This window comes from Callithrix jacchus, chromosome 1 (assembly GCF_049354715.1).
Source record: "Callithrix jacchus isolate 240 chromosome 1, calJac240_pri, whole genome shotgun sequence".
Lineage (NCBI taxonomy): Eukaryota > Metazoa > Chordata > Mammalia > Primates > Cebidae > Callithrix > Callithrix jacchus.
Window position 1 is genome coordinate 170,766,558 of NC_133502.1, and position 14,684 is coordinate 170,781,241.

At 39.8% G+C, this 14,684-nt stretch overlaps 1 protein-coding gene across 4 annotated transcripts in view; it reads left to right on the plus strand.

Annotated features, from left to right (window-relative positions):
- Positions 1-14,684, plus strand: part of MRRF (mitochondrial ribosome recycling factor) — a 71,084-nt gene that overhangs the window by 21,699 nt on the left and 34,701 nt on the right. For 3 of the 4 annotated variants that reach the window (XM_003732043.6, XM_078375604.1, XM_035256561.3), the window contains 2 exons: positions 1,694-1,812; positions 8,315-8,406. In XM_003732043.6, coding sequence (XP_003732091.1) covers positions 1,694-1,812; positions 8,315-8,406 — 211 coding nt within the window. The remainder of the gene's footprint in view (positions 1-1,693; positions 1,813-8,314; positions 8,407-14,684) is intronic. The other variant, XM_078375605.1, reaches the window with a different exon arrangement.

The following is a 14,684-nucleotide window of genomic DNA, read 5'->3' on the forward strand; positions in this document are numbered from 1 at the left end:
TTTGAATGCAGGTCTTCAGAATAACAAAGACTTTTACCATTATACCTCCTGGACTTTTCCAGGTTGAAGCCACTAGTGTCAGCCACTAGTGTCTTATGATGGCATTGAATCTGGTTGAGTACCTCAAATCAGATCTTTGGGCTATGGTATGATACTGCATTATTCTAACAACATATTCCCAGGACAACTCCAGTTTGTTTAAAAGACTCCATTTCCCCCCTTTCTCTTTGTGTCTCAGAATGAGCCATCCTTGAGTGGTTCCTACTGTGAATGGTAAGGTTTTTCTTCTCGTTCTCATTTGCATAGGAAATAAGGGAGTTCGAATAATGCCTCTTTTCTATCTGTAACTGTAGCTTTATTGCTTGCTTTCTTGCATTTTTGAAAAATTTTCCCAGGGTTTTCCAGAATCTAGATGCAGATAAAGATTATATTCAGGATAATAGGAAAATGTTAATTTTTGTTGTTGTTGTGTTTTGTCTAATGGGCTTGTTTCTAAAGGGGATCTAAGTACCAAAATGAAGGGTCATATAAGCAAATGGTTCCAAATCTGGCTGTGTCAGACTCATGTGCTGAACTAAAAAATTACAGGCTCCCCCAAATCACAGGCTCTGAAGCCTCTGCAGAATCAGGATCTCTCTGGAGTGGGGCCCAGGCATTTAATTTTAAAAGCTCCCTGGTGATTCTGATGCACACTCAGATTTGAGTTCCATTTGTAAGGGAAAGAGCCTTGATAGAAATCAGAATTAAGCACACCTGAGTTTGGGTCTTGACTCTTGTTTTGCCTTTTGTTACCCCTATGATCTTGGCATGTTTATTCTTCTCAACTCTTACTTTCTCATCTGCAAAATGGGGGTAATAATGCATTTGTTACAGGGTAGTTGTAAGGACTAAAAGGGATAATGAGAGGTATCACTTGAATGCATATTTTTTGGTGTTTATTGTATACTCGTTGTTTATATTTAGTTAGACTCCTTTAGCTACAGTCCTCACTCTAATCCTCTAAGGTAGTTATTTTTTGACTGAGTTAGAAACCAAGGCACTGAGAAGTAACTAACCCCAGATTTCATAGCAAGTAAATGTCAGGGTTGCTTGTGAGGCTGATCAGCTGTTTCCAGTGTTAGTTCTAAAAGTCCTGTCACAGAAAATTCTTCAGCTCCAGGCAAACCAGGATGGTTGGCCACCCTAGTTGATAGTGAGGAATTTCAGCCTAGTTCTGTCACCATTTCAAGCTTTTTCTATCACATGATACTGCTGTTCCTGTGAAAGCCCCTTGTACACTCTCGTCACATTGATAAGAATCCCTAGATGTTTGCTGAATCTGAATTATTACTATTAAATTTTGAGACAGGATCTCACTCTGTTGCCAGGATGGAGTACAGTGGCGCAATACAGCTCCATCTCCTGGTTTCAAGCAATCCTCCCACCTCAGCCTCATTGCTAAGTAGCTAGGTCTCCAGGCACATGCCACCATGCCTGCTAATTAAAAAATATTTTTGTAGAGATGGTCTTGCTATTTTGCCCAGGTTGGTCTTAAACTACTGGCCTCAAGTATTCATTCCAATTTAGTCTTCCAAAGCTCTGGGATAACAGGTATGAGCCACTGCATCCAACCTGAATCTGAATTAGATAGGTACTTAGATGTGGGGCTATGAAGATTCTTTAGAATTCTAAAATTCTATTATTTTTCTTTTAGGATCCCTTGACCAGATTGCTGTGGTTACTGCTGATGGGAAGCTTGCTTTAAACCAGATTAGCCAGATCTCCATGAAGTCGCCACAGTTGATTTTGGTGAATATGGCCAGCTTTCCAGAGGTAAGGTGGCCTTGCTGAAATCCCTCTCCATCGTCTCTTTCGGGATGGAAGAAACTGGGTCATATCAGGAGGAAGTGTTCTCTTTAGCCTAGAGTGAAACAAGAGAGAAGACATAATAAAGAGAATTTAAGAATAAGGAAAAGCTCTCTTCCTGTTTCCAAATTCCAAGCCTAGAGTGAAACAAGAGAGAAGACATAATAAAGAGAATTTAAGAATAAGGAAAAGCTCTCTTCCCATTTCCAAATTCCTTTTCTGTTAAACTCAAATGCTATAGAGGCTAGATAAGTGGTTTAAATACCCAAACAGGCCCCATCTAAGAAAAACAATATTGAAGATGCAGTGATTGGTGCTTGGCCAGTGTGGAAAGGCTCTGGTGATCTGGAGAGCCTGTGCATTGTCTGATGGGGGTACCTCTGCCCAACTCCTGCTGATCATCTCAGGCAGAATGTAGGCTTGTTAATCAGTGTTACCTGATATTATGATTTTTATTTCCAGAAGCTACTAACACAGATATTTATGTGAGATATTTATTCTTTAAATGTTGATGACTAATTTACCTTTTTAAAGACTATGAGGCAAATAAAACCATATTTTAATGAGCCAGATATGGCCTGAGGGCCACCAGTTTGTGACCTCTGCATTAGTATTTGGGGCAGACCCTGCAGGAAGTCCTTTTATTCTAGACTGGCCATTGCAGAATATTGCATGGAGCACGGTGCTTTTTTGTATTGGGTCACTGCATCATTGAAGCTTTATGATTTCAAGTGTAGTTGAGGAAGGTAATTGGGCTTTTTGTTATTGGTCCACTAGGAATTGGCCTGGATTAGGAGTCCTAGAGTACCTGGAATCTGGTCCCATCTCTGCCACCAACTGGCTGTTTGACCTTGGGCAAGTTGCTTCACTCTCTGGGCCTCCATTTCCTCATCTGCTAACATGAGGTGAAGGAATCCTCCTATTCTTACTGTTTATTTCAGTAGTTGTATTCCAGAGTCATAGACCAACATTGGGCCTGTTGGATTTGACAAACTAGACTAGAGATAGGAGAAAGGGAAAAAGACCTTACTGTGAACACACTGTTTGAAATCAAAGGGCTCTGATAGCTAATGGGCCAGGCACACACCTGTGAGGTGATGTTACCACTGCCTTACCCCATTCTCCATACCTCAACTAGAATGAGTTTTTGAAAAATATATATTGTGCCAGGCGTGATGGCTCATGCCTGTAATCCAAACACTTTGGGAGGCTAAGGTTAGAGGATCCCTTGAAGCCAGGAGTTCAGGACCAGCCTGGGCAACATAGTGAGACCCTGACTCTACAAAATTTCAAAAATAAAAAATTAGCGAGGTGTGATGGCACACTCCTGTAGTCCTAGCTACTCAGGAGGCTGCAGTGGGGGGATGGCTTGAGTCCAGGAGTTTGAGGCTGCAGTGAGCTATGATCATGCCACTGCACTGCAGCCTGGGTGATAGAGCAAGACCTTGTATCTTAAATAAATAAGATGTATATATGTATATATATATATAAACGATTATGTCATTTTTCATTCCCATGATTTACATTATTGGTGGCTTCCAGCAATCTTTAAGAAACAGTCCAAAATCCTCCTTACTGTGGCCTCTGTCTTTTCAGTTTTGTCATTCTTGTGCCACTGTCATCCTTGTACAGTGCTTTAGCCACACTGGTCTTCCATTTCCTCAAACACGCCAAACACTTTGCATCCTTAGAGCCTTTGCATATCCTGTTCCTGTTGCCTGGAACAGTCTTGCATGGCTAATTCCCGCTTACATTTTGAATCATAGCTTAAATGTCATTTCTGTAGGGAAGGCTTTCCTGATCTCTCCAATCTAAATTATTCCTTCACACTAAGTTCTCCTATACAGCACAATTCTTTATCTTTCTTACAGTTATTACTAATATACATTGGTTTATGAATTTATTTTTCATCTCATTTTTACTAGAGTGTAAGCTTAGAATGTAGGAATGTCTAATTTGCTCGTTGTGTCCAGCACCAAACACGGTGCCTGGCACATGGAAGCATTCAGTAAATTTTCCTTGAATGGGTGAATACTGGTTATTAGGTTAATAAAAGGGAGACACTCATTCCTGGTGTTACTGAAGAACAGAGAAATGGATGAAAAGGGAACTGTCAACTCTTTCTCTTTCTGGCCCCCTCTGAACCACTGAGCCCTCTCCGCCTTGTTCATCTAATCCCATAGGCACTGCGGGCCAATTTAGGGAATAGCCTCCTAATTACACAGCTTGAAGACCTCATCAGGCAGATTGCTTTTCAGAGCCAGCCACTTCTGTTATTAAATAGCAAATGGCATTCACAGAAGAAGCACCTGATTGGCCGCTGGAGCATCTTATGAAGCCAGAGGAGATATTAATAGCTTAATTTTTTCTTAGGAAGTTGGAGTATATCTTCATTTTTCAACCCAGACATCTTTGCCATTTGTTCAAGCTGAAATTCCATGGGTTTTGAAAAAAATCCTTACAAGTATCTTGGTAGAGAGGTTCATTTATAGGGACAGAATGAGGAAGTGTGAGTTACATTGTCTTTTGAATTCCTTTATCTCATCTGTTGTATATATTAAACAAATAGCTCTAACTAAATATTTCCTTCCTCCAGCTTAGAAGCTGACCATAGAGTACCTAGGTTCATAGCTTCAAATGCTGAGCTAATCCCCTCAGTGTTTACATAATTTCTTTCTGTTTCACATGCAGTTGGCTTTCTTTCCAAACCTGAGCATTTCCATGGCATGCTGTAGTGACACGATGCAGGTTTACATGTGTAATCTTTTTGAATGCATTGAAGACAGAAAACTGTGTTGCATTTGTTTAACATGTGTCCTGCTTGATAAATGATACACATAGTTGCTGCCTTCCATAAACTTGCCTGCAGCTAGAGTTAATGATGGGAAAGAAAGGAAGGGAATAAAAACCACAGCATGATTTAAACAAAACAAGGCAAATGAAAAAACAACAACAACAACGAAAAAAATCACAACTCCGCAGGCACCATTATTGCTTTTGTGGAAGGAAGAAAATGAATGTGTATTGATTGTCTCCTTTGTCGCCAGTCTCTTTCTCATGTTTTGTTTCATATGATCAACACAGGTACTCAGTAAAATTAGGCATTATTTCATTTTGTAGATGAGGAAACTGAGGCTCAAAGAAGTAAAATATCTCCACTAGGTTCACACTGTTGTGACAGAGCCAGGATTTGAACATATCTCTGACATGAAAAGGCCTGTGCTCCTTTCATCGTTCATTCATTAATTCAGCACATATTTTTTGAGCCCTTACAAGTGATTAATTTCTATTTGAGGGACTGGGAATTCACTGATTATTAAGACAGACTATATGTCTACTTTCATAGACCTTATATTCCAGGGACTTACTGGGATATGAAGAAAATGCAAGGCCAATAATTGATATGGAACTAGCAGTTGACTTTAATTGAAATTCTCAAGGACTTGTTCACCTGTCTACAAAAGTCTTATCATTTTTTTTTTATTTAGCACAGATTAGCTTAGAATAACAAGAGCAGACACTACTAATTGATCACATCACTCTTCTCTGCCTGACCTCAGATGGGATTTGTGATCTTCCTTAACACACTGCTCCAAGCAGCCACAACCAGTTAGTTATATCATCATTTGAGAGCAACCTGTTTGCCCTGGGATACCGTTGAGCATCCTCTCTGCAAAGGGATGAAGCATAAGAGATGGAGAGTCTATAGGATTATATACCTCTTTAGTCTGAACCATGAGTAGTTTTTCAAATGTCATGTGGGAAAATGACTAATTCCCTGAGGTTCTGAGTCCTACCATGTCAAAGGAAAATATATCTAGAATATCCTAGAAGAGCTGTCTCTTTCAGTAGGTTTCTTTGCAAAATGAAACTTGATTCATGATTTTTCTGCATATGAAAAGATGCAGAAAAGTTAAAGATTTTGAGCCACTATATACATGAGGTAAAGGAGATGAGTTTTTCTAATAGATCTGTACCAGATCACTGGTATATTCAATCAACAAGCTTTTACTGAGCACTTACCAGGTATCTGACACAACTTGTACTGGGAAGATGTATATATTGAGACATAGTTCCTGCCCAGCTTGGTGTCAGTAATCGGCGCTTTAGTGCCAATAGGGGAAGTTTATGGAGACACTTCGGTCACCTTGTGAAAGGGAGGTAGTAGTGATGGGGTGTTAGAGTAGTGATTATCAGTCATTCGTGAGAAGCTGTAGAAGGGGATTGAGAGACTTGAGATTGGACTACTTCTTCATAGTAAAAATTCCTTATTGTTAACTTTATAATCTCTGTTTTATTAAGGAAGATGGCATTTCTTTTGCACAGAAAAATTAATTTCATTGTTTTATTCAGCTCTTTTATTACCTTGATCATAACCTTTATACAGCAAACGTAATTCCAAATTATTTTTGGCTATTTAAGAAAAATATCAGGCCAGGCATGGTTGCTCATGCCTATAATCCCAGCACTCTGGGAGGCTAAGGTGGTTGGATCGCTTGAGCCCAGAAGTTTGAGACCAGCTTGGGCAACATGGTGAAATCCCATCTCTATAAAAGAATACAAAAATTAGTCAGGTGCGGTGGTGCACACCTATAGTCCCAGCTCTTCTGTTTTTCCTCCTGTAGTATACTTTTCCTCTTGCAGCTACTTGGGAGGCTGAGGTGGGAGGATCACCTGAGCCCAGGAGGTCAAAGCTGCAGTGAGCCATGATTATGCCACTGTACTCCAGCCTGAGTGACAGAGTGAGGCCCTGTCTCAAAAAAAAAAAAAAAAAAAAGAGAAAAATCAAATCCTTAATGTTATCGTTACTGAATATGTTGAGCTGGGGATCTGGAAAAAAAAAATAAAGACAGAGCAGCACCATTGGATTGAATCTCCATTTAGTCTCCTCTTAACTCTGCCAGTAACTGGAAGTATGGTGGGTGGGGGTCCTCAAACCATCTCTCTTGGGCTGTCAGGGAAGACCAGCCTACTCTTGGGGATGTAACCCTATTCTACAAGTTCCTGTTCATGTAATGAAGAGACTTGGTTATGTCAGAGATCCCTTCCAGGTCTGATAATCTGTGGCCGGAGGTACTGTTTTTAAAATGTACTATTTAGAAAGTGGCCACAGTGTTCGATTCTGTGTACAGCCTCCCAAGAGTATTCTTCATCTGTATATGGAAGTTCTGGTTTGTCTTTGTGACCTTATAGTAACACCTCATGTAGCTGTACCAATAAGGTTATTTTAAAATGAAATGAATGAGTTTTACAGGCAAAGAACCTAGAAAAGTAAAATAGTGTGGATCAACCCCCATTCACTTGAATTAGAAAGTCTTGGAGGAGCTCAAATGTAGGAATTGGCCTGTGAATCTAAGTGCTGCGGATTGGCTCTAGTCAAATCTAAAATTCTTTTGAAAATGTCAGGCTTTGTTTTCGTGAATTCCACATTGTCATGCCAATGAAAGGATCTCTCTTCCACACTGCTTTCTTGTTATTCTTTAGGATTGCATACCAGGTGTGGCTATAATGTTGCTTGAGTGTGAGGTGAGACTCTTTGGGAAATGAGTGTACCAGTTTGCCAGCTGGAACGTTAGTAGCCAAACTGTCCGAGAAGCCCCTGAAGGATGTTGGGCGGGGATAGCAGTATATCAAACTACATGAGGACATCAACTCCACCTCGTTTGGGGTTTTTTGCATTCTTACCTTTACATAATAAATGTATATAATGCTTATATGACTGCCCTTGCCTGAGTATTACTATGTGCCGGGAACAAAGCAAGATGCGTCGCTCATGTTACTTCACTACCTCTCTGAGGTTTCGGTGCCACATGGTCTCAGATGATGAAGTATAGGCTCAGAGAGGTCAGGCATGTGCCCAGGGTCACATAGTTACCAGAGTTGGGATTTGAACTGGGATCTTTCTGACCCCAAGCCCCTGATTTAAACTAGTATACCATACCACCTTTGCGGGAGCGTATAACAGCAGAGATTCATGGCTCATTCCAAAATATGAGAGAGTTTGGTGTGAGTGCAGATGTGAACGAGTTAAATTTACTTACTCATTCCAAATCGGCACTGGTATATTTTGAGTGTAAAATGTCAACTGGATTTTTTTAACGTATGAAATCTTTCATCTGTCTTTACACCAATCTTAGCAGAGACCAACCCCCCTCCCTTGAGGATTTATTGTGGTTTTGATCTGGGTTGCCTCAAACCATTGAAATCTTTTCAAAGAAGCAGAGCTGTTTTCTTTTTATTTTTTCTTCTTTCTTTTTTTCCTCCTGCAGTACACTGGTACCAGGCGTGGACATAGTTTGCTGTTCAGCTTGATCAAAGCACTCTACACCAATGTAACTTCCTGATCTTACTGGTAACAGAACTAAATGTTTCCATGTTCTGCCAGGATGGGTTGCCAGTTATCGACAGAAGGCTTGCATCTGGTAATAATTATTTACTAATTCTGTTTACCTTTTGATCTGGTTTTCAGTGTACAGCTGCAGCTATCAAGGCTATAAGAGAAAGTGGAATGAATCTGAACCCAGAAGTGGAAGGGACACTAATTCGGGTACCCATTCCCCAGTAAGTTTGGCTGAAATTCACATACTTTGATGAAATGGGGTGGTTGTCCTTGGAAGGAAACCAGCAAACACCCTACTATATTGTTAGGCCATTAACATACCTTACCTGCACCTTTCACCCTGGCAGACATCTTTTGAGATCACTTTACTGATTCAGAAATACTTATTGAGTTCCTGTTATGTACTAGATGTGAGATTTGCAACAGTAAGCTTGAAAATTTGTTGTCCTTACATAGTTTACATTATTGTTGGGAAGGTCGGACAAATAAATAAAGTCATTCCAGATAATGAAATGTTATGAGAAAAGAAAAGGCAGTGGGATCCAATAGAGACTGACTTGGTGAGGATAATGGTGGCAGGGGCACCTTTAGCCTGGGAAGACTCTTTATGCAGGTAACATTTTTAGTGATAACTAAATGATGAGGAACCAGCCTAGGGGAGAGCATTTTGGGCAGAGTGAACAGCAAGCACAAAGGCCCCAAGTCTGAAAAGAGCTTGACACTGGTAGTCTCTAACTTAGATTCTTTAAAGAGCTATTTTTTACATTAGCCCTTGCTATGTAAAGGCTAATGTAAAAGAATTATTTGGATAATAATTGAAGAATTTTAGCCTTGAGAACAGAATATTATTAATTATATAAATATATAGAACTTAAAGTTTTAAGTGAATAAAAATAAAATGTTCATTTTTAAATTTAAAAAAGGAGAGAAAATACAAGACCTTGGCCTTTTTGAGAAAGAAAAGAGCCAGTGTGTGAGAAATGCAGGGAGAGGGTGGTAGGAGAGGAGGTTGGACTAGTCAGTCGAGGCTGATGGTTTAGGCTTTATAAGTCATGGTGAGCATTTGGACTTTATTCTCATTGTAATGGGAAGTCAGTGAAGGGATTTAGGAAGGGGAGTGACCTGATCTGATGCTAACTGTGTGTGGGTCTCTCTGGCTGCTGGTTTAACAAATTGGCTGTAGGGGGACAAAGTGGACACAAGGAAGAGAGTCAGGAGGCACCTGCAGCAGTCCGGGTGAGACACATCTTCTCAGATTCCATACCAAAGGATTGAAATCCCTATTCCTCCAGTGCCTCACATATAGCAGGGCCCAAATAAGTCTTGAATTAAATCATTCAGTCTTTCAGCAGATATTTATTAAGCACTAATGACATGCCAGATACTTTTTTAGTTGTTGGAATATAGCAGTAAACGAAACAAACAACAAAAAGTCTCTCTCTTCCTCAGGCCTCCCTGAGAGTTGCATAGGCACAGTAAAGAGAAAATAAATACATAATGGAATGTTGAGTGATGGTAAGGACAATGAAGAAAAACAAGCAAAGTAAGGGGATAGGGAGATTTGGGGCTTTTATTATACGTAGGGAGGGGCAGGAAGAAAGTGACATTTGAACAAAGACCTAATGAATGAAGCTTCCAGATAACTAAAAGGGAAATGGAATCGAACACTAGTTGAGTGTCTTTTTGTGCCACCCATTATCCTGTATTCCTTTATATATATTGCCTCATTTGTCTTTAAACCCTGTAAAGTACGTTTTTTCCTATGGAAATTTAGACTCAAAGAGGTGAAGTAGTATCTTTGAGGCCACCTAGCTTGTGCAGAAACCACACAGCTTGTGCTGAAGTTGGGGCTCAAATTCAGGTTTAGTTGATTCCAAAGCCTCATGATATACCCATACCCATACAGACAACAAGAATCAGTCTCAACATGGGGAGTCCAGAAACTTTCCACACTGAACTTTATCCTGCCTCATGGCCAGAAAATGGCTGTCTTGTTCCATTGTGTTCTCAGTACTCTGTGAGGCTGAATTAACACTCTGCTTTGAAATCATGTAAATTGGGAGGAATATAACCTAATGTTTAAGAAGCAAATAGACCTGGGTTCAAGTCTAGTATCTGTTTGTTTGGCAAGTTCATTGATTTGTTCGGTGAGTTTTCCAAGAATGTGTATGTGCTGGGGATGTATAGGTCTGATGTATACCTCATGGAGCTCACAGGCTGTATACCAGGCTTCTTCTTTGTATTGCCTCCACCTTACTTGTGCAAGTTGCTAGGACCCACATTTTATAGACGAAAAATGTGAAGTTCAGAGAAATTAAGGGACTTGCCCAGATCATATGACCGGTAAATAGCAGTCAGGATTTGAAGCCTGTTATCTTTCACCTGCATTTTCTGCGTAGATGCATAATTCTGGAAAGTGCTTAAATGTATGCATGGACATTAGAAGCAAGATTTATAAAGGTAATAGTAGTCAGCAGGTTTATTTTCTAGTTTTTGCTGTCCTGTTTGTGAAACCTTGGACAGCCACTTAACCTCCTTAAGCCTTGGTTTTCTGATATACCCGATGAAGGGGTTGTTCTTAGTGGCCTGCCAGGTCCTTTCTGAAGCTCCAAAATTCTGTGAGGCTATGAATTTGTGCTACCAAATGCTCATTGCTGATTTGGATTCTTCTTAGGGTGACCCAGTCGTATATCACATTTTTCTTTCAAAGATCTGGTTGACATAACATTCATTTCTGCAGCCCCACAGTAGTAAATGATCACTGCTGGTACATTGTATGTAGGTTTGAAAGATCAGTGAGTTTAACTCAAACTTCCAAAGATAATGGCGATCTGTTACATTATTTTTTACATTATTTTATTTTGGCTAAGGGGAGTAATCCAAGAGAAAGTTGATGGACCCAAACCATCTGCTTCTGCAAACCTCATTTTTTATATACTTTCTTCCCTTTGACAAGGTGGTGGGGTCATGAGGCCCCTTACTGAATTATAACGTTTGGTAGTTTTCCAGATAAAAAATGAATGATCTGTTCTTTATTATGGAGGCTGTGTCACGTGAGAGGATAAAGGTTGATTTATAAGTAAGAGGATCAAGGTTTTTATTTGGTTTTAGCAGTGACTTCCATATGACTCTGGGCACATTGCCCTAGCTGCTTGCTGCCTTTTAGTTCCTTATTCGTAAAATAGGTGAAATAGCGCATAATGATAAGCAGAGATGTGGTGATATTAATAGAGCAAATAAATTAAGTGGTATGATTTCCTTAAAGAAACTGTATAAACATAAGATGAACGTTTACTTTAGTAAACTTTTAATTTTCTACATATTATATAATTTTAGGAGAAACGGAAGGAGGGAGGAAGGGAACTAATAGGTTGAGCATCTACTATGTGCCAGGAATGCTAGGTGCCTTACATATTCAGGAAAGCAGAAAAGTACAATGGTTAAGTTTCACCTTGGTGTCACATAAGCATGAAATTGAGTTCCAGTGCTTCCTGCTTTTTAGCTGTGTGACAGTGGCACCTGTCTGCCTTTCTCAATCTCAGAGATAGCTCAACTGTCAAGTGATAATTTACAGGATTTGCCATATGTGGTTATATGGTTATTGGGAGATTTCAGTGAGATAATATACATGAAGCTTTTGATGCTTAGTAGGCACACAATTAATGCTAGCAAATATGCTGTTCCATCATTCCCTTTCACAAATAGGAGTATTGTTTCTTTTCAGGGATGAAGAAAATGAGATTCAGAGTGGTGAGGCATTGGTTTTGGGTCACACAGCTGGTAATTGACAAAGCTGTGAGGAGGAAAATAACACATCAAAGCTTAGGTGTGGACTATGAGGGGTAAGGGGAATAGGAAGCATAAATTCCTAGGATCCGTTTCTTTTTTCTTTTCTTTTCTTTTTTTTTTTGAAATAGAGTCTTACACTGTCACCCAGGCTGGAGTGCAGTGGTGTGATCCTGGCTCACCGCAACCTTCACCTCCTGAGTTCAAGCAATTCTCCTGTCTCAGACTCCCTAGTAGCTGGGATTACAGGTGCCTGCCACCACACTTGGCTAATTTTTGTATTTTTAGTAGAGATGGGGCTTCACCATGTTATCCAGACTGGTCTTGAACTCCTGACCTCAAGTGATTCAGTCACCCAAAGTGCTGGGATTACAGGTGTGAGCCACCGCACCCGGCCCCTAAGATCAATTTAATTCTAGGAAAATTTGCCTTCTCTGATTGACCCTGATTCTTCCACTGCCTAGTGATAGTCTGTAGGTTTGCTTTTTTGCCTTAATTCAGCACTAAATTTTATTTTCAGTTGAAGCAGATCTCACCTATTACTTCACCTTCATTACAGTCCTTACGTACATTACGTGATTCTTACATTCTTATTTAAATGAGTCTACTGAGTATGTGACTCTTAACTATAATCTGCCTCTGATCTTTTGGGGAAGAAGGTAGAAGATAAATCCTAAATCAATAACAGCTCAGGCTTGGAGCCTGAGTGGTCCTTATCACCAAGTCCTCTTTTTTTTTTTTTTTTTTTTGGGGGGGGGAGGAAGGCAGGAAGGAAGGGAAGAAGGATGGTAGGGAGGAAGGAAGGGATGAAGGAAGGAAGGAAGGGAGGAAGCGGCGAGGGAGGGAGGGAGGGAAGGAAGGGAAGAAAGGAAATCAAGCAATGAAAGAGACATTGCCGACCTGGATCTAGAGGTTTACAAGTTGATTTCTTTTTTTTGAGAGAAGGAAAGAAAAAATAATAATAAGTAAAGGAGAGGAAGAAAGAGGAGAGAAAGAGGGAGAGTAAATGGAAATATTGCTTTATTTTGAAAAAAATTGGGTATTAATAATGGCCAATCAATGTTTCATTTAAACTAATGGGTAGGTGTGATGTGGTATTGACAAGAATGTATATTTTGTGTATTTGAAGTGGAGAGCTCTATAAATATTTATTAAGTTTACTTGTTCTGGATCTGAGTTCGAGTCCTTGATATCCTTATTAATTTTCTGTCTCATTGAATCTAAGTCTCCTATCTGGGTGTTAGGATCGTTAGCTCTTGTTGTTGCATTGATCCTTTTACCACTATACCTTTGTTGCTTTAAAATCTATTTTATCCGATACAAGAATTGCTACTCCTGCTTTTTATTTATTTATTATTTATTTTTGCTCTCCATTTGGTTGGTGAATCTTTCTCCATCCCTTTGTTTTGAGTCTTTGTGTATCCTTGCATGTGAAACAGGTCTGGATGTAACATGCCGTTGGGTTTTGGCTGTGTCTTTTGATTGGGAATTTAGTCAATTTAAATTTAGGGTTACTGCCATTTGATGTTGACTGGCTGTTTTATCCATTTGTTGGTGTAAATTCTTCTTTATGTTGGTGCTCTTTACTTTTTGGTGTGTTTTTAGAAAGGCTAATACTGGTTGTTTCTTTCTGTGTGTAATGCTTCTTTCAGAAGCTCTTGTAAAGCAGGCCTGGTGGTAATAAAATCTCTGAGTTCTTGCTTGTTCATAAAAGATTTTATTTTTCCTTCAGTTATGAAGCTTAGTTTGGCTGGATATGAAATTCTGGGCTGAAGGTTCTGTTCTTTGAGGATGTTGAATATTGGCCCCCACTCTCTTCTGGCCTGTAGAGTTTCTGCCGAGAGATCTGCTGTAAGTCTGATAGGCTTGCCTTTGTGGGTAATCTGACCTTTCTCTCTGGCTGCCCTTAGTATCCTCTCCTTCGTTTCAACCCTGGTGAATCTAACGATTATGTGCCTTGGGGTTGCTCTTCTTGAGGAATATCTTTGTGGTGTTCTCTGTATTACCTGGGGTTGAATGTTGACCTGCTTTGCTAGTTTAGGAAAATTTTCCTGAATAATATCCTGAAGGGTATTTTCCAGCTTGGATTCATTCTCTCCGTCGCATTCAGGTACACCTATCAAACGTAAATTTGGTCTTTTCACATAGTCCCACATTTCTTGGAGACTTTGCTCATTCCTTTTTATCCTTTTTTCTCTAATCTTTTCTTCACGTTTTATTTCATTAAGTTGGACTTTAACCTCTGATATCCCTTCTTCTGCTTGAACAATTCGAGTGTTTAAACCTGTGCATACTTCTCGGAGTTCCTGTATTGTATTCTTCAGTTCCATTAATTCACTCATACTCCTCTCTAAGTTGTCTATTCTCAATAGGATTTCATCAAACCTTTTTTCAAAGTTCCTAGTTTCTTTACGTTGGGCTACAACATGTTCTTTTAACTCACCGAAGTTTGTTATTATCCATTCCTTGAAGAGTGATTCTGTCATCAGGAGGCGCTCGTTCTCCATCAAGCCTTGTTCCATTGTTGATGTGGAACTGTGATCATCTTTAGAGGGAGAGACGTTCTGACTTTGAGTATTCTCAGCTTTTTTACGCTGGTTTCTTCCCATCATTGTAAATTTATCCTCCTGTCGTCTTTGAAATTACCAACTTTCAGATTAGGTCTCTTGAGTGGACGTCCAGGTTGTTAGTTCCCAGGGACAGAGCAGCGGCG